This window comes from Hordeum vulgare, chromosome 4H (assembly GCF_904849725.1).
Source record: "Hordeum vulgare subsp. vulgare chromosome 4H, MorexV3_pseudomolecules_assembly, whole genome shotgun sequence".
NCBI lineage: Eukaryota > Viridiplantae > Streptophyta > Magnoliopsida > Poales > Poaceae > Hordeum > Hordeum vulgare.
This window is the reverse complement of record NC_058521.1, coordinates 561,848,858-561,876,498: the sequence shown is the minus strand read 5'-3', so window position 1 is coordinate 561,876,498 and position 27,641 is coordinate 561,848,858. Positions and strand designations below refer to the sequence as shown.

The window sequence follows — 27,641 nt, the reverse complement described above, 5'->3', positions numbered from 1 at the left end:
ACCGGCGTGACATACCCATTACCTTCGTCCGGATTTATATTAGCCTTCCTCTCATTCTAGGCTAAAGTTTAACCAACAAATTTAACTAAAACTAAGAAGATGTAAATTATATGTCATAGAAGTATACCTTCAAAAATCTCTTTGAAATACAAATCCAACAGTGTACTTTTTATAGCATATATTCTATTTCCTCCGTTTCTAAATATAAGTCTTCTTAAATGTTTTACTAAAAGACTATATACGGATGTATATAGACATACTTTAGAGTGTAGATTCACTTATTTTATTTAGTATGTAGTCTTCTAATGAAATCTTTAAAAATACTTATATTTAAAAACGAAGAAAGTATATTTTACTCCCTCCGTCTTAAAATAAGTGTCTTAAGTTTAGTATAATTTTATACTACAGCTAGTACAAAGTCCAGACAGTTATTTTAAGACGAAGGAAATAGTAGCCATATAAATAGTCAAAGTCTGTCTCAAAATACTAGGGGTCAAATAAACTGGGAAAGTTGGGAGTACAAGCAACAATTATTGGCCACCAATGCGAGTGCGTGCCTCTGTTCATGCTTTTACAACGCCGCTAGAATCTAACGAGGCGATGCCTGCGCTGTATGTACTTGCTATACCGAATTCGTGCGATGTTCCCCGGCCCTGTGCAGAATGATTCGGAGATAAAGGGAAGAAAGAAGATGCCTGGACGTGGTGAGGGTGGACACGTACCGCCTCCACGGTTCCACCAGAGGACGTACGTACATGCATGCACAGCTGGAGCCTCAACTGGCATGCATCTCAAGTGAAAAGCGTGTCGACATGAAACGGCCTCGTTTTTTGGGGCTATATATACACGCGAGCCCGTCGGCTTCATCCACGACGGGAACTCGAATGCACAAGGCACAATCAGGGTCGCGTGAAAAAAAAGGAAAACGTTCCACGCCGGGGCGCCGGTCGCACCCGCGCACTCTGTGCTACTAGTAGGCCAATCTCCCATCCCTTATCCTCACATAGTTTTTTCCAGCCGCTCATTTTGCTTTCTTTCCTCTTAAATTTGCTATTACCGGTGTTTAAATTTGCTATATTTGTTTACGGGAAAAGTTCAAATCAAATCTTAAAGTTATAGACGAAAGGTAAATCAAATCTTGAACTTTGAATCCCTGAAATTGGCACTCCGAACTTGTAATCCCGGTCTATTTTGAACCCTAGACCCGTTTGACACACCGGGATTCTGGCAATACCACAATCCCAACCGGGATAACCTGCTAGGCTGCTACTCTTATAGACAGAAATTGGACCGGTCCACTAACATAAAAAAATTACGAAGTTTAAAAAAGTTCACGCATTTTTAAAATTGTTCAGAAGTTAAAAATATTTATGTTTTCTATTTTTGTCACAAATTCTATGTCTTATTTGTTTCAAAAAAATGTTTGGTTTTTTTTAATTCTATTCGTATTTTTAGTTCTATTTGTATTTTTAATTCTATTCGTATTGGTCCAACATGCACTTTATAAATTTGTAGGAGCATAATCCTAGCGCCAAACATTCAACGTTTATTGTTATTTATACCTCAAAAAAATATATCAATTTTATAAAATGTTTGTTGTTATTTATAAAATATAAAATATTTACTTAGAAAAATATTACCATGTATTTTTTTTGTAAGATGTACTTTTAAAATGTACATAATGTGTTGAAAAATATTGGAAGTTTATCAAAAAATATGCATATATGTGTTAAAAAATACATTGGATACTGAAAAAAATATACACATGTGGAAAAGCAAAAAGAAAATGAAAAAAAAACAGAGCAGAGGGTGCGCGCGTGCGCAACTGCGCTAATGGGCCCGACCCAATTCAGCAAATCCCGGCTAAGTTGTGTCAAGGTTTAAAATAGACCAGGATCAGTGAGTTCGGTGTGCCGATTTCAGGTATTCAAAGTTCAGGGTTTGATTTAGCTTTCGTCTATAACTTCAAGGTTTGTTTTGGACTTTTTTCTTTGTCCATTAAAAAAGCGGCATATACGTTTGGTTGCAACCTTAGTTCGTCGGATTTTTTGCTACAACCGGTGTTTGTTTTGCTACAACCGGTATCATTTTTGCTGCAATCATTCACTAAAAAAGTTGCATACACGTTCGTCAGAGTTGCAATCCGAGTTCACCGGATTGTTTTGCTACAACCCTTATTTTGTTTTGCTACCACGCATCATCAGCTTCGTTTGTTTGTTATGACCACGTTGATATTTTTTTGCTACAACTATATTTTGTTGCAACCGTGCACGAAAATTGGTGCATCATGGACGAAATTTGTTGCATCGAGAAATTTTGCTGCATGGAGATCTAACGGTGCGGCCCGCGTACAGCTGGCGGATCGGGGGCCCTGATGACGAGTTGATGGATATACTTCTCGCCCCTCGATGGTTACCCCAAGTAAAAGATTGAGATGTAGTCAGCATCAGATTTCCCTTACTCGGGGACTGTAAGGTTTATCGAACCAGGAGGACTCCAAGGATCAACAAGTAGGTCTTCGCTGCTCTCGCGCTAGCAGAAGACGTGGACCTGCACACACAATAAATAACTTTGCCTCCAACGAGTTCAGAGAGGTTGTCAATCTCTCCGACCTTGTAGTATGCAAAGGATCAAAACACAAGCTGGAATAGTGATACTGATTGGAACGGAAAAGTAAATAAAAACATTAAATGATGGAGGTGTAAATAATGATGGTAATATGGATCAGGTTCACATGATGTTCACTAGTGATGTCTCTCTCCCAAAAGACGATAAACAACTATGCTGGGTAAACAAATTACAGTTGGGCAATTGATAGAATTATAAACGCACCACAATGCTTATCATGCTACTAGAAAGTTAGAGGCTTAAAAGTAATGGGCGGTACGCCAAGACAAGTAGACCGTTTATCCATCAGCATCTACTCTCTAATCATTCACCTTGAGATATCTATCCAGAACATCTCGCTGGTATTAAGTTGCGAGCCACACCCAAAGTGTAGACTCAAAGCAACGGAGAACTTCATTAACGAACTTTGCGTAAGGTAAACAATCCTTGCAACCTTGGTCACAAGCACCGTTGTTTTCTCCCTGGTGGCAACAACACATCCCCTAGTCTCATGTTTCTATCACTCGAGCTAGACATCAGGGGCATGAACCCACAATCATGCATAACGCTCCCTCTTGGAGTTACAATCTACTACTTGGTCAAGGCAATAAAAAGCAACGGAGAACATGCATGAATTACCGAAGACCATAATATAAAAGAAGAACCAAATATATAACTCATCACAATCTGAACATAATCTCATAATCCATCGGATCCCAGCAAACTCAGCATAGCAACACCAGATAAATTACATAGATGTCTTGATCATGTAGGGCAGCTCGCAAGGGCTAAGCATTGAAGCACAAAATTGGAGAGAAGACATCACATAGCTACTGGTCATGGACTCATGGTCCAAGGAGGACTACTCACGACATGTCCGGGAAGCGTCCATGGTGGTGGAGAAGCTCCCGGAGGTCAAACCTCCCTCCGGCAGGGTGCCGGGAAGAGGTCTCTGGCGCCCCCGATCTCGGAAGCGCTGCGGTGGCGGAACGATGGAGAAATTCGCTATTCTAGATATATCCTTAGGGTTTTCCGTCCGAGGGGTAAATATAGGCCAAAGGAGGGCGCCAGGGGGTGGACCAGCCGCCCAGGCGGCCTGGTGGCGCGGCTAGGAGGGGGCCCGCGCCAGGTGGCCTCCTGGGTGAGGTCTGGCTCCCCTCTGGCTCACCTTGGTGCTTCGTGAAGCTTCCGTCACGCTGATTTATATATATTTTTCTTAGGATTTTTGGGGCTCTAAAAATTGGGGTAAAGTCCCTCCAATTAAAATACATCGGTAGACAGAAACTGACACTGGGTGCACTGAGTTAGTAGGTTAGTCCAAATATGTGTAGAAAGGTATAAAAGTGTAGCAAACCATATAACAATGTCACCCAAAAGAGCATCGAACAAACAGAAATTATAGATACGTTGGGACGTATCAACATCCCCAAGCTTAATTCCTGCTCGTCCTCGAGTAGGTAAGTGATAACACAAATAATTTTATGGTGACATGTTAACACACATATAAGAACTTAAAAGTAAAGCAAGTAAGATATGCAATTCAAGTCAAGACAATAACAAGCAAGAGTCTATATTTAGTATTGCAAATAGCAAAGTAAGAACATAAAGGTGCAAGAGCTCTCGTTGTCCCTGACTCGAATGTCTCCAAATGGTGTTTGTGCGCAAGAAGTGGGAGATGGGTTTAGAGTATAATAAATATTATATAGTTTAATTGAGAACTCAATCTACTAAAAATTCACACTTGGTCTCCTTCGGAATCTTATTTTGACTCACCCCCAGACCACTAGTTAGGCACAGGTCAAAATGATCATCTCCCTTTCTACTTTTGAGCACTCATGCAATGGATGAGCGTAAGCAAGATATGTTGGCACTTAGGATGGCAAAAAGAATAATGATGGGGAAGAAAGACAAAAAAGATGTGAAAGGCTCACATCAATGAGGACAACCATAGGCGAGAGAAAGCCAAATGATAGATATGATGTGAGGAGTAGGGATTGCCATGCAACGGATGCACATATGAGCTAAGGTAAGCTCTCCAATGGAACTAGTGGGGGTGCATCCAACTTGCTTGCTCATGAAGACCTATGGCTTATTTGAGGAGGCTCGTCATTGGAATATACAAGCCAAGTTCTATAGTGTAAAGGTCCCCACATAGTTATGCATGAATGATAATCTCTATGGAGTACAAATATAACAATGAGTACGAGTGTGGATCTTTCAAAAGGAGTAGTAGTGTTGCCCCCTTCTCTCTTTTTATTTCCTTTTTCTCTTCTTTTTGTAGCCTCTTTGGCTCTTTCTATTTATCTCTCATTTTTCCTCTTTGGGATCTTTTCATGTGTCCTTTTTTGGGATCTTTTAATTTGTCCTCTATGGGATCTTTTCCTCACTTAAGGACAACACTCTATATTTTACAAGAATAAAAAGAAGATCTTCACACTTTATAAGAAGTACTCAACATAAAGACAAATGAAAACTCTCATGATGTATGCAAATGTATGCCTCTGCCAGTGTAGCAGGATATGCAATGATACTAGCGCGTCATGTAGCAATAATAAGGGAAAGGCCCAACTAGCATGCAGCTCCTCGATCAAGCAAAAGCATGTATGACATGAAGATCAAGTCATGAGATGGTGGATGTTGCATGGCAATGTATCTCGGAAAGGCTATGGAAATGCCTTAATAGGTAGGTATGGTGGTTGTTTTGAGGAAGGATATAATGAGGCTTATGATGACATAGCATATCATGCCAGGGGTTTGGATGCACCGGCGAAGTTTGCACCAACTCTCAAGATGAGAAAGGGCAATGCACGGTACCGAAGAGGCTAGCAAAATATGGATGGTGGAAGTGCCAACAATTGAATACTCACATTAGTCCAAAGAACTCATGCACTTATTATCGGTAACTCTCTATCTAGTCAGGAGATTCACAAAGAGGCAAGTACCCTGAGGAGGAGTATTTGGAGGTTTGGTTATCCTTGCGCATCATCGACCCATGATAACGTGAGGGTACTCTATATATTCCAACCCGTCCAGAGGTTAGCGATCCATCTAGTAGCTAGAGTTCTCAACTATTTTTTTTAGTTTTTGATAATACACACAGATTTCCCAAAATACGACACCTATCACTAATAGGATCAAGCTCTTGACACCAATAGTCCAAACATTACTCAAATCAATACCTCAAAACTATTGCAGGTTATTACTATACTTAAATAGCAACCTCAATTATCTCAAGAAAAAATAGCAACCTCAATTACCTACTCATGCAAGACACACAACTCAGTGCAACAAGCCAACTCTCTAAACACGATAAGCATGATAACTCAAGAGAGTTCCAAAATCAACCTAAATGAAAGATCTTAAAAAGATAAAGCATGAAAACTAAGAGCTAAGCATGACAACAACTATGAAAAGATGAAGAACACACAAAAAGATAAGCATGAAAACCTTTTGATGTACTCATTAGACCACCTTGGTCTTGTACCTCAATTTGTATTTTTGCTTGGACATCTGTATGAAGGAAAGGTGTGCCGGCAAACAGTATTCCTGGGGCTAATATACTTCAGGGCCATTTGAAAGGAAATTAAAATCCCCGAAAATCCGGTCCCCACAGCATGTGCGGGACTGGGCTCCGTGGGGCTGGCACTGGGAGGAGTTACCTTCCGGGGTGCGCAGCTTGGTAAGGAACCGAGCTCCCTTCGTCGACCCGGAGCTTCTTTGGTGACGGTCGCGTGGGCCACATTCGATGCCGAGGGTGCCGGGCCCCGAGGAGGAGGTACGTCGCCATGTCAGGGAGGAGGACGAGCACGTCCGTCACTACATGGAGGCGTTGGATGCCAGGTTCTCCATATACCTGGCAGGTTCTTCAGGGATCTCACCCGAGCTATGATCCGGTGATGGTCCATGCTCTTTGGGTGTCCATCGCCCGCGCCTCAGTACAACGACGGCTCTTTATTGGTTGATCAGTTAGATATTATTCGAGAGATGTATTACTGTATTTGAGAGATGTATTGTTGATGTATTCCAGATTATATATTCGATAATATTAAGTGGATTATTCGATGATGCATTAATTAAGTGGATTATTCGATGTATATAAGCGGGAGTTTTAGTTGTTAGTTAATTTATGTTTTTATGTTTAATTAATTTGCAGATACTATGGATCCAATACACGGCAGAGACGAATATCAGGAAGACGTGATGCATGGTGTCATCCGCGGGGATGATTCTATTGTTAGCGATGTCACCAGTCAGTTTCTGAACGAGTCCGGTCGATCGACCGAACCGAATTGGATTGTCCACTGATCCGTAAGTTTTGTCCTATCCTCGTGGTAATTTTACTGGTCGTTTCTATGGCCTGTAATATAGGAACACACTAGTATGCATAAAAAACCCAGGAAATCACCGGTAGTCATTCTGTTAAAATTATAGTGGTCTTCTCCTGCACCATCAACTTCCGACGCTATATAGGTTCCACACATGCAGTAGACATGCATGGTAATTTTAGGGCTAGAGAGGATTCCTTTTTGTGCTGTAATCTTACCTTTCCTAATTGTCACAGTAATCTTACCTCCTCTTAAATCGTTTCTTACCTTCTAAAAACCTGGCCGTGGGAGATGGGTGGGGTGAGGAATAACTATTCCTCACCCAGGATGACGAATAGCATGATCCTATATATATATATATATATATATATATATATATATATATATATTCTCTGTTGTCTATATACATATATTAACACTCTTTCTTTTAGCCTTTCGAATCGAGCAAAACTTCAGTACGGACGAAACGAGGCCCAACCAAGAAGATGGATGACGGTGAGAGGTACAGGATCGAAAGAGTCTCAAATGTCGGACAACCAATTGCTCCCACATATGTAAAGCAGAATTTTATGAAGGCATGCAGAGTTGTTGTTAGGGACCACATCCCTATCACCACTCGAGAATGGATTAAGCCAAGGAAGGAAGGGGTCTCATATGTCGACACAGTAGCCAAAAAAAACCTTTGGAGTAAGCTCATGCTTCATTTCACCCTGCCGACGCCAGAGGTGGATCCAGATGAGGAGGCGCTAAATGAGGAGGAAATGAAGAGGTGAAAAGAGGCCCTAGAGAAAAAAGTCAAGGAGTGGGCTCTTAAGAAGATGTCCGATCTATTCACGGGCTGGAAGAAAAGATTGCACCAGGATTTTATCTTGCAAGATAAGACTCCAGATTTCAATACCGGCTATGAGAAGATAAAAGACTACTGGGCCGAATTTGTGGCGTACAAGAAATCAGAGGACGCCTTGAAAAAGTCTACAACAAATAAGAGGAATACACGTATGAAGAAGTACCACCATATTATGGGGCCTGCTGGCTACGCCGGTAACATGGCTAAGTGAGACGCACTTGAGGCACCATTTCTGGCTAACAAATCACTCCAGAGCCCTTAACATGGATCGAACGGTCAAGAAACTGGTTTTACGGGCCTGGGGGCATGTTGGACGCAGAAGGGAAGGCAATATATAAACAAAGACACAAAGATAATCCCCTACCACCCATCAAGAACATTAGAAGTGCAGTAAAGAATGTTGAAGAGGGACGGTTCATTCCCGATAGAGAGAACGACGAGCTTGTTGGATAACGTAGCATAAATTCAAAAATTTCCTACGCATATTCAGATCTTCCTATGGAGAGACCAGCAACGAGAGATGGGTGAGTGCATCTTCATACCTTTGAAGATCGCTAAGCGGAAGCGTTACTAGAACGTGGTTGATGGAGTCGTACTCGCGGCGATTCAGATCGCGGTGTGATTCCGATCTAGTGCCGAACTACGGCACCTCCGCGTTCAACACACGTGCAGCCCGGTGACGTCTCCCGCACCTTGTTCCAGCAAGGAGGAGGGAGAGGTTGGGGAAGAACTCCAGCAGCATGACGACATGGTGTCGATGGAGAGACGAGGTCTCCCGGCAGGGCTTCGCCAAGCACCGGCACAAAGGAGGAGAAAGAAGGGCAGGGCTGCGTCGAGGGAGAGGGAAAAGTCTATCTACAACAGCCCCAAAACCCCCACTATTTATAGAAGGAGGGGAGGGGGGTGCGCCACCCCTAGGGTTCCCCCCTAGGTTGTGCGGCAGCCCCAGATGGGAGAGGGGGTGGCGGCCAGGGCAGGGAGGAGGGGTGGCGCACCCCTCTGGTGGGCCTTAGGCCCACCTGCGCTAGGGTTCCCCCCTCTCCCCTCTTCCTGCGCCATGGGCTGAGTGGGGGGCGCACCTGCCCACCTAGGGGCTGGTTCCCTTCCCACTTGGCCCTTCTAGCCTCCCGGGGTCGTTGCCCCCTTTCGGTGGACCCCCGGGGCCACCTCCGGTGGTCCCGGTACGTTACCAGTGATGCCCGAAACACTTCCGGTGTCCGAAACCATCCGTCCTATATATCAATCTTGACCTCCGGACCATTCCGGAGCTCCTCGTGACGTCCGGGATCTCATCCGGGACTCTGAACAACTTTTGATAACCTCGTATAACAATTCCTTATAACCCTAGCGTCATCGAACCTTAAGTGTGTAGACCCTACGGGTTCGGAAGACAGACAGACATGACCGAGACACCTCTCCGGCCAATAACCATCAGCGGGGTCTGGATACCCATGGTGGATCCCACTTGCTCCACGATGATCTCATCGGATGAACCACGATGTCAAGGATTCAATCAATCTCGTATACAATTCCCTTTGTCTGTCGGTATAGAACTTGCCCGAGATTCGATCGTCGGTATACCTATACCTTGTTCAATCTCGTTACCGATAAGTCTCTTTACTCGTTCCGTAGTACGTCATCGTGTGACTAACTCCTTAGTGACATTGAGCTCATGATGATGTTCTACCGAGTGGGCCCAGAGATACCTCTCCGTCACACGGAGTGACAAATCCCGATCTTAATTCGTACCAACCCAACAGACACTTTCAGAGATACCCGTAGTGCACCTTTATAGTCACCCAGTTACGTTGTGATGTTTGATACACCCAAAGCACTCCTACGGTATCCGGGAGTTGCACAATCTCACGATCGAAGGAAAAGACACTTGACATTAGAAAGCTTTAGCATACGAACAATACGATCTAGTGCTATGCTTAGGGTTGGGTCTTGTCCATCACATCATTCTCCCAATGATGTGATCCCGTTATCAATGACATCTAATGCCCATGACCAGGAAACCATGATCATCTATTGACTAACGAGCTAGCCAACTAGAGGCTTGCTAGGGACACATTGTGATCTACTTATTCACACATGTATTACTGTTTCCTGTTAATACAATTATAGCATGAACAATAGACGATTATCATGAACAAGGAAATATGATAATAACCATTTTATTATTGCCTCTAGGGCATATTTCCAACAGTCTCCCACTTGCACTAGAGTCAATAATCTAGTTACATTGTGATGTATCGAACACCCATAGCATTATGGTGTTGATCATGTTTTGCTCGTGGAAGAGGTTTAGTCAACGGGTCTGCAATATTCAGATCCGTGTGTACTTTACAAATATCTATTACTCCACTCTGGACATGGTCCTGGATGGAGTTGTAGCGGCGTTTGATGTGCTTCGTCTTCCGGTGAAACCTGGGCTCCTTGGCTATGGCAATGGCCCCAGTGTTATCACAAAAGAGTGTCATTGGACCCGACGCGCTTGGAACCACTCCAAGGCCGGTGATGAGATCCTTCATTCATATTCCTTCATGAGCCGATTCTGAAGCAGCTATGTACTCCGCTTCACATGTAGATGCTGCCACGACTTCTTGCTTGCTACTGCACCAGCTCACTGCCCCACCATTCAAAACATATACGTATCCGGTCTGTGACTTAGAGTCATCCGGATCTATGTCGAAGCTGGCATCGACGTAACCCTTTACGACGAGCTCTTCGTCACCTCCATAAACGAGAAACATTTCCTTAGTCCTTTTCAGGTACTTAAGGATATTCTTGACCACTGTCCAGTGTTCCATACCGGGATCACTTTGGTACCTCCCTACCAAACTTATGGCAAGGTTTATATCATGTTTGGTACACAACATGGCATACATTAGAGAGCCTACGGCTGAAGCGTAGGGGACAGAACTCGTCTTCTCTCCATCTACTTCCGTGGTCGGCGACTGAGTCTTACTCAATCTCATACCTTGCAAAACTGGCAAGAACCCTTTCTTTGAGTTTTCCATATTGAACTTCTTCAATATCTTGTCAAGGTATGTACTTTGCGAAAGACCTATGAGGCGTCTCGATCTATCTCTATAGATCTTGATGCCTAATATGTATGCAGCTTCTCCAAGGTCCTTCATTGAAAAACTCTTGTTCAAATAGGCCTTTATGCTCTCCAACATTTCTGTATTGTTCCCCATCAATAATATGTCATCCACATACAGTATGAGGAAAGCTACAGAGCTCCCACTCACTTTCTTGTACAGACAGGCTTCTCCGTAAACCTGTATGAACCCAAACGCTTTAATCACCTCATTAAAGCGAATGTTCCAACTCCGAGATGCTTGCACCAGCCCATAGATGGAGCGCTGGAGCTTGCACACTTTGTTAGCACCCTTAGGGTCGACAAAACCTTCTGGTTGCATCATATACAACTCTTCCTTAAGGTTCCCGTTAAGGAACGTTGTTTTGATGTCCATTTGCCAAATTTCATAGTCATAAAAGGCGGCAATCGCTAACATGATTCAGACTGATTTCAGCTTCGCTACGGGAGAGAAAGTCTCTTCGTAGTCAACTCCTTGAATTTGTCGAAAACCCTTTGCGACAAGTCGAGCTTTATAAACGGTTACATTACCGTCTGCATCAGCCTTCTTCTTGAAGATCCATTTACTTTCTACGGCTCGCCGGTCATCGGGCAAGTCCACCAAAGTCCATACTTTGTTCTCATACATGGATCCTATCTCGGACTTCATAGCTTCAAGCCATTTGTTGGAATCCGGGCCCGCCATCGCTTCTTCATAGTTCGAAGGTTCACCGTTGTCTAACAACATGATTTGCATCATAGGGTTGCCGTACCACTCTGGTGCGGAACGTGCCCTCGTGGACCTTCGCGGTTCAGTAGTAACTTGATCCGAAGCTTCATGATCATTATCATTAACTTCCTCTTCAGTTGGTGCATGCGCCACAGAAACAACTTCCCGCGCTGCGCTACTATCCTGTTCGAGAGGGGGTGTAATTACCTCATCAAGTTCTACCTTCCTCCCACTTACTTCTTTTGAGAGAAACTCTTTCTCTAGAAAGGATCCTTTCTTGGCAACAAAGGTTTTACCTTCGGATCTAAGATAGAAGGTATACCCAATAGTTTCCTTAGGGTATCCTATGAATACGCATTTCTCCACTTTGGGTTCGAGATTTTCTGGTTGAAGTTTCTTCACATAAGCATCGCAGCCCCAAACTATAAGAAACGACAACTTAGGTTTCTTGCCAAACCATAGTTCATACGGTGTCGTCTCAACGGATTTAGACGGTGCCCTATTTAAAGTGAATGCTGCAGTTTCTAATGCGTATCCCAAAAATGATAGCGGTAAGTCGGTAAGAGACATCATAGATCGTACCATATCTAATAAAGTGTGATTATGATGCTCAGACACTCCGTTGTGTTGTGGTGTGCCAGGCGGCGTCAGTTGTGAAACGATTCCACACTTCCTTAGGTGTGTGCCAAACTCGTGACTCAAATATTCTCCTCCACGATCAGATCGTAGACACTTAATTTTTCTGTCACGTTGATTCTCGACCTCACTCTGAAATTCCTTGAACTTTGCAAATGTCTCAGATTTGTGCTTCATCAAGTAGATATACCCATACCTACTCAAATCATCGGTGAGAGTGAGAACATAACGATAGCCACCGCGAGCTTCAACGTTCATTGGACCACACACATCAATATGTATTATTTCCAATAAGTCGGTTGCTCTCTCCATTATTCCTGAGAATGGAGTCTTAGTCATCTTGCCCATGAGGCACGGTTCGCATGTGTCAAATGATTCAAAGTCAAGAGACTCTAATAGTCCATCAGTATGGAGCTTCTTCATGCGCTTAACACCGATATGACCAAGGCGGCAGTGCCACAAGTATGTGGGACTATCATTATCAACTTTACATATTTTGGTACTCACACTATGAATATGTGTAACATCACGATCGAGATTCATCAAGAATAAACCATTCACCAGCGGAGCATGACCATAAAACATATCACTCATATAAATAGAACAACCATTATTATCTGACTTAAATGAGTAGCCGTCTCGCATTAAGCAAGACCCAGATACAATGTTCATGCTTAAAGCTGGTACTAAATAACAATTATTAAGGTTTAAAACTAATCCGACGGTAGATGTAGAGGTAGCGTGCCGACGGCGATCACATCGACCTTGGAGCCATTCCCGATGTGCATCGTCACCTCATCCTTTGCCAGTCTCCGCTTATTCCGCAGTTCCTGCTTTGAGTTGCAAATGTGAGCAACAACACCGGTATCAAATACCCAGGGGCTACTACGAGCGTTGGTAAGGTACACATCAATAACATGTATATCACATATACCTTTAACGTTGCCGGCCTTCTTGTCCGCTAAGTATTTGGGGCAGTTCCGCTTCCAGTGACCCTTTCCCTTGCAATAGAAGCACTCAGTCTCAGGCTTGGGTCCATTCTTTTTCTTCTTCCCGGTATCTGGCTTACCGGGAGCGGCAACGACTTTGCCGTCTTTCTTGAAGTTCTTCTTACCCTTGCCCTTCTTGAAACTAGTGGTCTTGTTGACCATCAACACTTGATGCTCTTTCTTGATTTCTACTTTTGCAGACTTGAGCATCGAGTACAACTCGGGAATGGTCTTCTCCATCCCTTGGATGTTGTAGTTAAGCACAAAGCCTTTGTAGCTTGGTGGGAGAGACTGGAGGATTCTGTCAATTATAGCATCATCCGGAAGTTCGACTCCAAGTGAAGTCAGACGACCGTGTAACCCAGACATTTTGAGTATGTGCTCACTGACAGAACTGTTCTCCTCCATCTTACAGCTAAAGAACTTGTCGGAGACTTCATATCTCTCGACATGGGCATGAGCTTGAAAAACTAGCTTCAGCTCTTGGAACATCTCATATGCACCGTGTTGCTCAAAACGCCTTTGGAGCCCCGTTTCTAAACTGTATAGCATGCCACACCTAACCAGAGAGTAGTCATCGCTCCGCGTTTGCCAGACGTTCAGAATGTCGTGGGCTCCTGCGGGAGCGGGAGGGTCACCTAGCGGCGCATCAAGGACATAAGCCTTTTTAGCTGCTTCAAGGATGAGCTTCAAGTTGCGAACCCAGTCCTCATAGTTGCTACCATCATCTTTCAGCTTGTTTTTCTCTAGGAATGCGTTGAAATTGAGGTTGACGTTGGCCATCTACAATATTTATAAAGACAACTTTTAGACTAAGTTCATGATAATTAAGTTCATTTAATCAAATTAAGTATGAACTCCCACTTAAATCGACATCCCTCTAGTCATCTAAGTGATACATGATCCATGTTGACTAACCCGTGTCCGATCATCACATGAGACGGACTAGTCACCATGGTGAGCAACTTCATGTTGATCGTATTCAACCATACGACTCATGTTCGACCTTTCGGTCTCTTGTATTCGAGGTCATGTCTGTACATGCTAAGCTCGTCGAGTCAACCTAGGTGTTTCGCGTGTGTAAATCTGGCTTACACCCGTTGTATGCGAACGTTAGAATCTATCACACCCGATCATCACATGGTGCTTCGAGACAACGATCCTTCGCAACGGTGCACACTTAGGGGAATACGTTCTCGAAATTTTAAGAGGGATCATCTTATTATGCTACCGTCGTTCTAAGCAATAAGATGAAAAACATGATAAACATCACAATGCAATCATATAGTGACATGATATGGCCATTATCATCTTTGCTCTTTCGATCTCCATCTTCAGGCATCGCATGATCATCATTGTCACCGACGTGACACCATGATCTCCATCATCGTATCTCCGTGAAGTCATCACGCCAACTACTACTATCACTACTACTATAGCTAACCGTTAGCAATGAAGTAAAAGTAGTAAGCACATGGCGTTGCATCTCATACAATAAATTAAGACAAATCCTATGGCTCCTACCGGTTGTCATACTCATAGACATGCAAGTCGTGAAACTGATTGCAATAACGTGATTATCTCATACATCATACATGCAACATCACAACTTTGGCCATATCACATCACATGTCAAACCTTGCAAAAACAAGTTAGACGTCCTCTAATTGTTGTTGCAAGTTTTACGTGGCTGATTTGGGTTTCTAGCAAGAACGCTTTCTTACCTATGTGACAGCCACAACGATGATATGCCAAAGCTATTTATCCTTCATAAGGACCCTTTTCATCAAATCCAATCCGACTAGAGTAGGAGAGACAGACACCCGCTAGCCACCTTTATGCATGGTGTGCATGTCTGTCGGTGGAACCAGTCTCACGTAAGCGTACATGTAAAGTCGGTCCGGGCCGCTTCATCCCACAATACCGCCGGAAAAGAATAAGACTAGTAGCGGCAAGCAATTGACAAATCATCGCCCACAACCTTTTGTGTTCTACTCGTGCATAGAATCTACGCATAGAAAACCTGGCTCGGATGCCACTGTTGGGTAACGTAGCATAAATTCAAAAATTTCCTACGCATATTCAGATCTTCCTATGGAGAGACCAGCAACGATAGAGGGGTGAGTGCATCTTCATACCTTTGAAGATTGCTAAGCGTAAGCGTTACTAGAACGCGGTTGATGGAGTCGTACTCGCGGCGATTCAGATTGCGGTGTGATTCCGATCAAGTGCCGAACTACGGCACCTCCGCGTTCAACACACGTGCATCCCGGTGACGTCTCCCGCACCTTGATCCAGCAAGGAGGAGGTAGAGGTTGGGGAAGAACTCCAGCAACACGATGGCGTGGTGTCGATGGAGAGACCAGGTCTCCCGGCAGGGCTTCGCCAAGCACCGGGAGAGAGGAGGAGAAAGAAGGGCAGGGCTGCGCCGAGGGAGAGGGAAAATTTTATCTCCAACAGCCCCAAAAACCCCACTATTTATAGGAGGAGGGGAGGGGGTGCGCCACCCCTAGGGTTCCCCCCCTAGGTGGTGCGGCAGCCCCAGATGGGAGAGGGGGCGACGGCCAGGGCAGGGAGGAGGGGTGGCACACCCCTTTGGTGGGCCTCAGGCCCACCCGCGCTAGGGTCCCCCCCTCCCCTCTTCCTGCGCCATGGGCTGAGTGGGGGGGGGGGGGGGCGCACCAGCCCACCTAGGGGCTGGTTCCCTTCCCCACTTGGCCCATCTAGCCTCCCGGGGTCGTTGCCCCCTTTCGGTGGACCCCCGGGGCCACCTCCGGTGGTCCCGGTACGTTACCAGTGACGCCCGAAACACTTCCGGTGTCCCAAACCATCCATCCTATATATCAATATTTACCTCCGGACCATTCCGGAGCTCCTCGTGACGTCGGGGATCTCATCCAGGACTCCGAAAAACTTTCGATAACCTCGTATAACAATTCCCTATAACCCTAGCGTCATCAAACCTTAAGTGTGTAGACCCTACGGGTTCGGGAGACAGGCAGACATGACCGAGACACCTCTCCGGCCAATAACCATCAGCGGGGTCTGGATACCCATGGTGTCTCCCACTTGCTCCACGATGATCTCATCGGATGAATCATGATGTCAAGGATTCAATCAATCCCGTATACAATTCCCTTTGTCTGTCGGTATAGAACTTGCCCGAGATTCGATCGTCGGTATACCTATACCTTGTTCAATCTCGTTACCGGTAAGTCTCTTTACTCGTTCCGTAGTACGTCATCGTGTGACTAACTCCTTAGTCACATTGAGCTCATGATGATGTTCTATCGAGTGGGTCCAGAGATACCTCTCCGTCACACGGAGTGACAAATCCCGATCTCGATTCGTACCAACCCAACAAACACTTTCAGAGATACCCGTAGTGCACCTTTATAGTCACCCAGTTACGTTGTGACGTTTGATACACCCAAAGCACTCCTACGGTATCCGGGAGTTGCACAATCTCACGGTCGAAGGAAAAGACACTTGACATTAGAAAAGCTTTAGCATACGACCAATATGATCTAGTGCTATGCTTAGGGTTGGGTCTTGTCCATCACATCATTCTCCCAATGATGTGATCCCGTTATCAATGACATCTAATGCCCATGACCTGGAAACCATGATCATCTATTAACTAACGAGCTAGCCAACTAGAGGCTTGCTAGGGACACATTGTGATCTATTTATTCACACATGTATTACCGTTTCCTGTTAATACAATTATAGCATGAACAATAGACGATTATCATGAACAAGAAAATATGATAATAACCATTTTATTATTGCCTCTAGGGCATATTTCCAAGAGAGATCTCACGCGCCCTTGGGAATGATGAACACAAAGGACGAGCACGAGGCTTACCAGGCTCCCCGCCGTGGATGCTTGCGTTTTCCGAGGAACAAGGAGAAGGAGGCAGCTGATAAAGCGGCTGCTGCAGGCCGGCTGCGTAATGTAGAAGAAGCAGTAAAGCGGCTGCAGAAGGATCAAATCTCAGCGGCTCATGATAGAAGCTGCATCGAATTGGAAAAGCAATGTCGCTTCCACGCAGCTCCAGGATGATGGTGATGATAATACACTGACGACGACTCCTCCTTGTCGCTACCCAGTGGATGATATCACAGAGAGCACACCTTGTGAGCTAAAGGTGAAAGTTGCTAACTTAAGGTTGACGGTGGCGGTCGGCATGGCCATACCAATTGGACATAATCCAACTTGGCATTTCACTCCGGTTCCAAAAGGGTATGCTGTCGTCGTGGTGGATGAAGTGATGAAAGATTATGAGGACCTGAAGCCGGACTATCCTGCAGGTGAAGATAGGGATTTGACTAAACTTGAAGAAGTCAAGAAACAGATTGTTGTATGGCCAAGGAAGCACATCTTGCTTCCAAATTGGCCAGCAAGGCCACCGACTCCTCAGAGCAGCAATCCTTCTTCGCCTCCACCTCACCAGTCTCCAGCGCAATCGTCGTCTTCGCCGCCTCACCAGTCTCCAGCGCAACCGTCGTCTTCGCCGCCTCACCAGTCTCCAGTGCAGCGGTTTCCACCGCCGCATCAGCCGTCTCCACCGCCCCGTCAGCCGTCTCCGTCCATTGAGGATTAGAGCAAAAAGCGGAAACGTACCACCGCTAATAGTGGCGGCAGAAAGGGGTTTTGATCACCGAAACGTAAGTTGTCGCCCCTCTCAAAAGTACCTCATAAGGATATGGAGATGAGACCTTGGGACTATAGTGGAGAGGAAAATAAGAAGAGGGCAGACGCCCAGTATCAACAGTGGATGGCAGACATGGCTAACAAGAAGAAGCCGAAAGAGCCAGAGTTCCCGGTCACCCCAGAAGATCGTGCCGCGTGTGTGAAAATGCTGAATACCCTTGCAGATCCCCCGCCAATGTTGCTAGCAGACAATGAATGCTCTATTCTCAAGTAGGCTGAGGCAAAAAAGTAGCGGTCGAAGAGTAGTACGTCCAGTGGGAAATCAGTTGCCCAGCTCGGACAACAGAAAAACCAATGGGGACCCCCGCTCAAAGTGATACAAAGGTGTGCTCGAGCGGAGCTGCGGTCGAGCAGAGGTATGATGAAACAACTGATATCAATCCGGAGTTTGTTGCACTGTACGGAGAAGCGGCCAAGGCTCATGGCATGTCTATTGATCGGTACTTAAACCATATACACGATTTCGCTGAGGTAACATACATGTACCGACACGGGTCTCCTCTCATCAAACCTGAGTTAGTCAACGAGCTACCAACAAAAATGTGAAGATTGCATAACTAGTACATGCGAGCATCTGCTGAACAACAAAGTTGGATCTACTATGCATATAAAAACTAGCATTATGGGCATGGAGAAGGCTTGCTAATGATTGAATTCGACGAATTATTTCAGTTATACAAACAAGACGTCTTCGACAAATCTATCATGAGTGACTATTGTATGTAAGTATTATTAATTTATGTCATTAAGTCTTACTCAGCTCGTTCATTGCATGTATAATCTTACTCATTACTATATTAATTTTGCAGAATAAAGATTCTTGAATGCAAAAGAGGAAGAATCTATGACATTGGGTTCATTGACACATATTTCATTCATGAAAAAAGTCTCGCACTCGATCCCAGCAAGACAGAGAATAACTTGGTACAAGGGTTAAGGATTTCCGCTACCAAAAGGGAAATATTATTTCCTTACAACTTCAAGTGAGTGTTACTACACACATTCTATTTTCGCTTACTCAATGTTATTAAGTGTATAATTGACTCGTTATGCGTGCACATGTTCCACTTTATTCTGTTAATCATTGTACCTGACGATGGATTAGTAAAAATCATGGAACCGAAACGCACATCCCTCGCTGATTGGACGAACATGCAGGAATGCCTCGAGAGGTAATTTCAATCATTATGGCACTATATCGGCAACTTTTCGTTCATTTCCTGATAGCAAGTTATTAATATAGAACTCCTTTATTCATTTTCTTTTTTTGGCAGGGCTTGGAAACGGTTCACCGCCAAGTGTTGGGGTGTTTGGAATCTAGAGCTTACATTTAGACAAATGGATGTAAGTAACTACTAGCTAGATCCGCACATCTCTTTATTCTAGTTTCAATACAATTATCATTCTTGATTATGTTTTTGTTTGAACTTTGTTCTCGTAAAGTGCTTGAGGCAGGAACATGGGAACAATTTATGTGGATACTATGTTTGCGATTTCATTCGCCACACGACCCATGAGATGGCAAAAACCGGGACATAAAAAAATTGAAGTACGATAAACAATACTCGCTACTTTATTTTATTACCGTCAATTGTGTTCGGTTTCATTGATATATATTGACCCCTTCTTTAAATTAGATCGAATGGTTATGGGACGGTCTTCTACCACAGGAACGTGTACGAGCACTTCAAGAGGAAATTGCCGGATTCTTAGATGCAGAGGTCCTAGATGTGAAGGAATAATACTATTGCCCGTCGATGCAATTCAGATGAAATGTTAAAGTGTAAAAAAGATGCATATGTGCATGTAACTCATGTCTACATTTTGTAATATGTTCGACAAAACACGACGGATGAGATGATGTAATATATTCATGACAATGATGTGCAATATAGTTGTTTATTTATTATTGTGTATGTTCCATCCAATTTAGTGCAAAACAAGAATTAAAGAGTGTCCAAAACAAATACTCTCTCCGTCACGGTTTAGAAGGCACAGTTAAACTTGCGTGCATTTTCACAATAGATAAGGTTTAAGGCGCGAAAGCAATTACTTCTATTAATTAGTAATAGTATTACTCATGCATGCGCCCTTCCAATTTGCTGCTCACGCATTAGTACTAGTATTTTCTTAGTTGAATAGGCGCATTAGTATCTACACCTACTACATCTCACAACCAATCGGGACTAATCATGCCTTCTAAACCGTGACGGAGGGAGTAAATGGGAAATTAGGGAACAACAAAATAGCCCCATTCAATTTAATGCAAAACCTAAACCCTAAAAATTGCTCAAAAAGAAAAGGCAGCGAAGCAATACACCCGGTTCGTAATAAGAACCGGGACTAATCCCTCCCCCCCGTCCCTGGAGGATCATTAGCCCCGGTTCGGAGCCGAACCAGAGCTAGCATTAGTCTCGATTCATGAACCGGGGCTATAGTCCCGTTTTCTACGTGTGATTACATGAGTCGAAAGCTGCATATGTGCAAGGCCAACCGAGCCACGATTGGCTCTATCCCACCCGGATCGAGCTTCCAAGCTCGCCGACAATCCGATCGCAAAATGTAAACTGACCTGAAACAAAGCCAGAAAGAAGGCGCCATGCATGGAAAACAACGCCGTTGCAGCACGAGACGTGTTACCGGGTTAGGTGGCCTCGCTCATCATCTAGCCGAGCCGAGCCTATGATGCCGTCATCGCCGACTCGTCCCCGCGCGATTCACGTGAGCTCACCAGAAAATTCTACTCTACCCAACCCCTCATCGTTCGGCAGAGATCCATTTCCCAACGCAACGAAACAAAGTACCAAAGCACTGCCCGTTTTCTATGGCCGCCACCATCGATTCAGAAGACATTCTTCTTCCTCCTCCTCCTCCTTGTCGTTCTTGTAAAGATAAACCCTTGTCTCTACTAAGCTAGCTACCCCGATTTTTCTCCTCTCATTTCTTAATCACAACCCAAGCCATCCAGAGCCCGCCACCAACGCTAGGATAATATAACAATGTGTACGTACGTGCTCCTGTCCTCGTCCAAGCAGACCCTAGGTATCACCCACACACATAGGCCTAGCCAGCAGCATAGCCTAGGCACCCTCAGCAACGTTCGCGTGAAGCCGCCACTTGTTCTCTCTCTCTCTCTCTCTCTCTCTTGTTCATCGGATATCTCTCCATGCTTCAGCTCTTCTCCTAATCTTTTCCGTTGACGTGACAGCTTAATTCATCTTTTCTGGTACTGTTTTCTGCGCCGATGATTGGTCACGCTCGCACCCACGTCAACAAAATGGGCTTTCAACGGACTGCTCATCAGCAGTCCACGGAAGTGCCGGGAGTTTGTTCTCTATTATCCCGCACTGCTAGGCTAGCCCCTCCAGTTAATCAATCATTGGGAACTTCCACTGGTCACGAATCCTAAATCAATCGTAGGCGAATCGCGCGACGACACCGCGCGCGCGATCGCCCAATTCGATCCGGTGACGAACTGACGGAACTGAGGTCACCTAGCTAGCTTGTTTAAGAATTCAGAGATAAGCAAAGCAAAAGGTGGGACAAGAAGCCGAGGACAATTAGCTACTAGGAGTACTAGCAAAGCAATTGGTTAATTACAAAGGTCTTGGACGTATTTGGTGAGGCTTCAGCCTTTCAGAGGAGGGACACGTAGCATGGAAGGGAGCTGGTAGCTAGCTAGGCAGCTACAATGGCCGCTGGGTTGGGTAGCAGGAGCAGGCACCGGCCGGGCTGAACCGTGAAGCTTCTCCGTTCCCGGGGCCGGCCGCGGCCGACATATCTGTTAGCTAGCTGTGGCCTGTAGGTGGTGGTGATGTGAACCATCCGGCATCGTCTATAACTAATCACGACATGACCTGTGTTTTTCTTGGAAATTAAGGATTGTGAGCTTCACATTTCCCTTCTTTATGTGCGTCAACATGAGTGCTGTTAGGAATGATTGCCCCTATGTTTCTTCAGAAATAAGGATTGTGAACTTCACATTTTGTACCTATTTTAGATTGCTCTCTAATCAAAACAGAGTACACCATACCTTACTACTACATACTTACATCTGCATGAATAAATGGTAGGAGTGGTTGATCCCTGCTGAACTATATGATGTCATATCTTGTAAAGGTTGCAACAATGAGAAAACCTTATGAAGATCCTACAATTGGACAAAATACAACATTAGATCATTTGAACCTCGAAACCGCTGGCAACAGCTCACTCGAACCTATGAAGATCACTGTCACCATGCTGAATACTGTTGTCATGCATTGAAGGCTCTCTAGTTTGATTCTCTGGCCCGTGGTGACTAGAATTCTAGGTTTTCACAAAATAAAACAAATAAAGGAAAACAAATTAAATGGGATGTGACATGTGTTCCCCGATAATAAAAGGCATGACGGTGACATTCAAAAATATCTTCTGATAGCTTGGAATAAATCACGAAACGTACTGAAATCGGTAAAGTTATTTCGAAGAACTATTACTTGATTCACATTATATCTTCCACATAAACTACGAATAATCGCAAACTTGATACGTGCACGCTATATCCACCTATTTGAGCCGAGGAACAGAGACAACACTATAACAAATTTCATCGTAAAACTGCACCCGGCTGTTCGCCGGATTTACGCCGAATCCCGCGCCTTTCGTGGCTGGCCCGCCGCTCAGCGAGACGACCCGCAAAGCAACGGCAAGGGGGTTGAGGGGTCAAATTCATGATTGGAGGGGGACCATGGAAACACTCGTCCTTGCACATCACTACCACATGTCCAATTTCAAAAGCAAGTGCTGCCACCAAACGGAAAAATAAAGGGTGGGGCATTAGTTATCTCATCATATCCTCCTCCCTCCTGTTCATGCACTTTCAACCCGAGAAGAGAAGAGAAGAGAAGAGAAGAGAAGAGAGAAGATTTGGTCATGCTGCAAATGTATGTGTATGTGTATGTAGGTAGGGCTTTCTGTGAGATGTCAGCGTCGTCCCCTATGCATGCAGTTGCTTAGGAGCATCTGATGATCAGTTGGGAGATACGGAAGGTTGAGGAGGAGGAAGGAAAGAGGGTTTTAGGTCTACCAACTGGTGGTTAGGGGACTAATACGTCTTAACAGATGGCATCACCTACTGAAAGTTTTTCCGATTGGTGCCCTCGCAATCAAGGCGCCCGGGAGAATCAGCTACAAATGGCAACTTGGGGATGCTTTTCAGCCAAAAACAACGCCCAACAAGTGAGGAGGGTGATGGACCTGCTTTTCTTTTCTGTGCACTGAGTGGACTAACTGAACCGAACTGCCCAACAAGTATGCTTGCTGCAAGGTCACTCAAAACTGGCAAGAATCTACGCGTTTTTATAGTAGCATAAAAGCGAGGGCTCCATTTTTTTCCCCCCTCGCTCCGTTCGTCAAATTTGAAATTCTGAATTGTCTAATTGTTCAGAAGGAAAATTAAAAAAACACTTGCATCTGGAAGCATATTCTTCATCTTGATTTATTATCATGTGAGTCACAACTGAACTGAAGCATGCCTGAAAAGCGCATCGGTCTCATGTCAACGGCGGAGATCGAACTAGCGTAGGTGTCTCGATCCCGGCCGTCGAGATCCCGGCGGCCTGAGCGTGACGCACGCGCTCAAAGCAGCAAATCCTACGTGAGAAAACGAGCGGGGTAAAGAGGAGGATAGGGAGGAATAATAGGCGAGAGGGAAACAAACAAAAACGGTGGTGGGGTTTTCTTTAGGGATTTGCGGGGAGATAGTGTTAGGCAGGCCCTCCTCATTGGCGGGGGGTATATTATTGGTCAGGGAAGGAGCCATAGCAACAACCAAAAGAGAAGAGAAGAACACCAAAAAGCAAACGAGATACATACAACCCCAGGAGCGTTCTTGGTTATTGTATAGATAATAAATAATCCTCCCTCCCTCGCTGCTAATCCCCTCTTTAGAATCCCTGGGATCGGCCCTCTGTCCCCGGCCGGTCTTCTGTCGCAAGAACTCTGAACAGATAGCACCACCCAAGAAGAAGAGGCTCCTTGCTCTTGCTCTTGTTTGGCCTCAAAGCCGGTTCTTGCAGAGGTATGTGTAGAGGTTTATTGTCTTATCAAGCTCTGCCTTGCTCTTTGCGTCCATGAACCTGCAGATGATTCAGTGAGCGACAGGTTTCTGTTAGGTGTTTTGGTTTCTGTGTGGATTCTTGGTGTGGTTGTGGCTTCTTTTCTTGCTTGTTGAGCTCTCTGTTCCTGCTTACCTACTTGTGGTTGGCGCCTTGGCTGGTGCAGCAGCACAGCACCATACCAACTGGAAAAACTGCTTCGTGTTTTAGCTATTCTTGCCACTGCTTCGTGTTTTAGCTATTCTTGCCAAGTTCGGTCTCTGAATTGCTAAGTGGTAGTATAGTGACTGATATTTTTGCGTGCTCTTAGTTTCTCTCAAGTCAAGTCTAGTCCAGTTAGGCCTTTTTTTCCCTCTTGATAGGTACTACTGATTTGGACTGGTGTTTTCCTGAAATTATATGCTGGTTTCATCAGCTGAGTGGAAATGCTTCGGTTTCTTTTTGTATGCAGGTGGTACCTCAGAAAGAAGGCTGAGGGACTGTGTGTTGAGGAAGTACGGTGATCTGAAGTTTGTTCTTCCAGGTAGATACATGCTTTCAATTCTGTTGGATCCATTCCATCCTTTTGATTTACTTCACTTGCATCCATTCCATCCTTTTGATTTACTTCACTTGCAGTAGAATTCTTCCACTTTTCTCTTGTAATTTTCTGAATGAATTTGCAGTTATTCTTGCCTAGTCCACTCATATCACACTTCTGCCTAATTCAGTACAGTATGTCGACGCACAGTTGAACTTGCGCGCCGTGCCTAATTATGCTATTTGCTACTGTGATTTGAATTTAGGAGCAAGATGAAATCGTTTTCTGACAATAGTAGGCAGGATTTACTGACAGTTTCCGATTCTCTATTTCTTCAGTTCGACACACTCAAGACAGAACTTGAACCTTCCCAAGCGTCGACAGTGGTACCCTTGTGATGATAGACTGCATTTGCATCTGAAGAGGATCGGATGGCCACGTTCTTCTCCGCTTCAAACGATCAGAGGGGCCTCGCCGGCGGCGGCGGAGGCGGCGCCGACATGTCGTTCCACCACCACTACCCCATGTCCAACCAATACCCGGACTCCTCGACCGGCGGCCTGATCCCGCTCCCGGCGTCCATCGTGCAGCAGAGCCACATCGCGCACGGTGGCGGTGGCGACGGCGGGGATGACGAGCAGGCCGCGTTCATGAACTCGAGGGACGGAGCTGAGATCGGCGGCCTGCAGACGCAGATGCTCATGGGAGACGGCGGCGCGTCGGCCGGGCAGCGTAGTCACCAGGGCGGCCTGTCGCTCAGCCTCGGCTCGCAGGTGCCGGTGTCCCTCTACCAGTATGGCCGTCCGGGCGGCATGACTGCGGCCGCTTCCCCCTCCTTGATGAGCCCGAACCAATCGGCGATGGCGATGGCGGCGAGCAGGAACGCGCAGGTGAACGTGTACGTGCAGAACTCGAGGTTTCTGAAGGCGGCGCGCGAGCTGCTGGACGAGGTGGTGAGCGTCCGGGACGCGATCAAGAGGAAGGGGGACAGGAAGGACGACTCGGCCGGCAACGGCGAGTGCGGCAAGGTCGAGGGCGACAAGGGCGATGAGAACGAGGGGAGCTCCACCGCCGAGCTGTCGCCGGCGGAGAGGCAGGACCTCCAGAACAAGGTGACGGCGCTAATGGCCATGCTGGACCAGGTGGATCGGCGGTACAGGCACTACCACCAGCAGATGCAGATGGTGGTGTCGTCGTTCGACGCAGTGGCCGGCTCCGGCGCGGCGAGGCCTTACACGGCGCTGGCCCTGCAGACGATCTCCCGGCACTTCCGGTCGCTGCGGGACGCGATCGGCGCGCAGGTGCAGTCGGCGCGGCGGAGCCTCGGCGAGCCTCAGGACGGCTCCGGCGCGGGTGGGCTGTCCCGGCTGCGGTACATCGACCAGCACCTCCGGCAGCAACGCGCCATGCAGCAGTTCGGCATGATGCAGCAGCCGCAGCACGCGTGGCGGCCCCAGCGCGGCCTCCCGGAGTCCGCCGTCTCCGTCCTCCGCGCCTGGCTCTTCGAGCACTTCCTCCACCCGTAAGCTACCCACCGCGCCGCCCATGCAGTTGACCAATCTACTCCTCTCATCTGTGCTCACCGATCCACCATGATCGACGCAGGTACCCGAAAGACTCGGAGAAGGTGATGCTGGCGAGGCAGGCCGGCTTGTCCAGAGGGCAGGTGTCGAACTGGTTCATCAACGCGCGCGTCCGCCTGTGGAAGCCGATGGTGGAGGAGATGTACAAGGAGGAGTTCGGCGCGGAGATGGACTCCACCAACTCGTCGTCGGAGAACGCCGGCAACAACAAGCACGGCAAGGTCGACGAGGCGGCGTGCTCCGAGGACCAGGACCGCGACGAGTTCCAGAGCACGTCGGCGCATGCCGGCGCAAGCCAGCTGCTCATCGCCTACAAGTCGGAGCCGGTGGCCAGCATGGACGCCGGTCCGCTGTCCAGCCTCGGCGGCGGCGACATGGGCACGACGTACGCGCCAGGGGGGCTCAGCCTGAACCACCACGGGCCGGGCGGCGGCAGCCTCCTGCAGGACGCGTTCGCGCACCACGGCGACGACGCCAGGTTCGTGGGGTACGGCGGCAACATGGGCGACCTCGGCGGCAGCGTCTCGCTGACGCTGGGCCTGCAGCACTGCAACAACAACAGCAACGCCGGCCACGTGCCGCCCGAGCAGCAGGGCCTGCTGTACGGCAACCCCGGCGACTTCGACTTCCTCAACGGCGCCGACGACCGGCAGCGGTTCGCCTCGTCGTCGTCGCAGCTGCTGCACGACTTCGTCACTTGAGCTGTCACCTGGACGCACACGCACAACATGGCACCGAATAACGCAGGCGGCGGCGGGCCAGAAGCCTGGGCCGGCCGGCCGGCGCCGCCGCCGGTATGCATGCAGAAGCAGAAACATGCATGGTGTAGTACGCGGTAAATCTGAAGCAAGTATATATCAATATCATACAAGTATACAATTGGTGTGGTAAGTGAAGTAGGTTGTATAACTGTATATGAAACGGGGGGTGTAGCTTGCTGTAAAGATAGTAGATTGGTATTTTTGCTAGCCAGCACAGATTGGTGTACTTCATTGACGAATGGATTCAGGATATTGATGATTTGTTGATCCAAGTAGACCTCACTATCTTCATCTGTACCTCCAAGTTTTTCCGCAGCTGCCTTTTATTTTTTTAGGAACTTTTAATCTATTCATAATCAATTATGAGGGTAGAGAGAACACCAGGATAATAAAAGTTACAACTATTTCCATGGACCACCTAACGGCGAGTATGAAGGTCTGTCGCCGTCATCACCCGTGTCTCACCGGAGTCGGGCAAACCATGTTGTAAAAGAAAGTCTCGAAAGTCGTAATGCTAAGGCCCTGTAGGACGAGTGTGTCACAGCAACAACCATCGTCAATGAAGAGAGTCTTAGACCGAAACAATCAAACTTTTAAACACATAAAGGAAGACTAGATCCAAACAGGTCCACCAAAGATCAACACCGACCGAATCATGTAAGATCCACACACACACAAAGAATCATGTAAGATCAGATGGAGATACACCTCCACACGCCCTGCAACAAAGCTAGAATCACAAT

At 46.3% G+C, this 27,641-nt stretch overlaps 1 protein-coding gene across 1 annotated transcript; it reads left to right on the top strand.

Annotated features, from left to right (window-relative positions):
• Window positions 1-23,658: 23,658 nt before the first annotated feature.
• On the top strand, window positions 23,659-27,173 carry LOC123449527 (BEL1-like homeodomain protein 7). The gene is made up of 4 exons (XM_045126778.1): window positions 23,659-23,997; window positions 24,486-24,557; window positions 24,893-26,076; window positions 26,160-27,173. Exons 3-4 carry the CDS (start codon window positions 24,986-24,988, stop codon window positions 26,836-26,838), a joined length of 1,770 nt encoding a protein of 589 aa, XP_044982713.1. The 5' UTR covers window positions 23,659-23,997; window positions 24,486-24,557; window positions 24,893-24,985; the 3' UTR covers window positions 26,839-27,173.
• The last annotated feature ends 468 nt before the right edge of the window (window positions 27,174-27,641 follow it).

Bases quoted from the DNA above. Each gene is read 5' to 3' on its own strand.
- LOC123449527 (XM_045126778.1), top strand. From the start codon at position 24,986: ATGGCCACGTTCTTCTCCGCTTCAAACGATCAGAGGGGCCTCGCCGGC. The intron at 26,077-26,159 runs GTAAGCTACCCA...TGATCGACGCAG, and splicing joins TTCGAGCACTTCCTCCACCC to GTACCCGAAAGACTCGGAGA.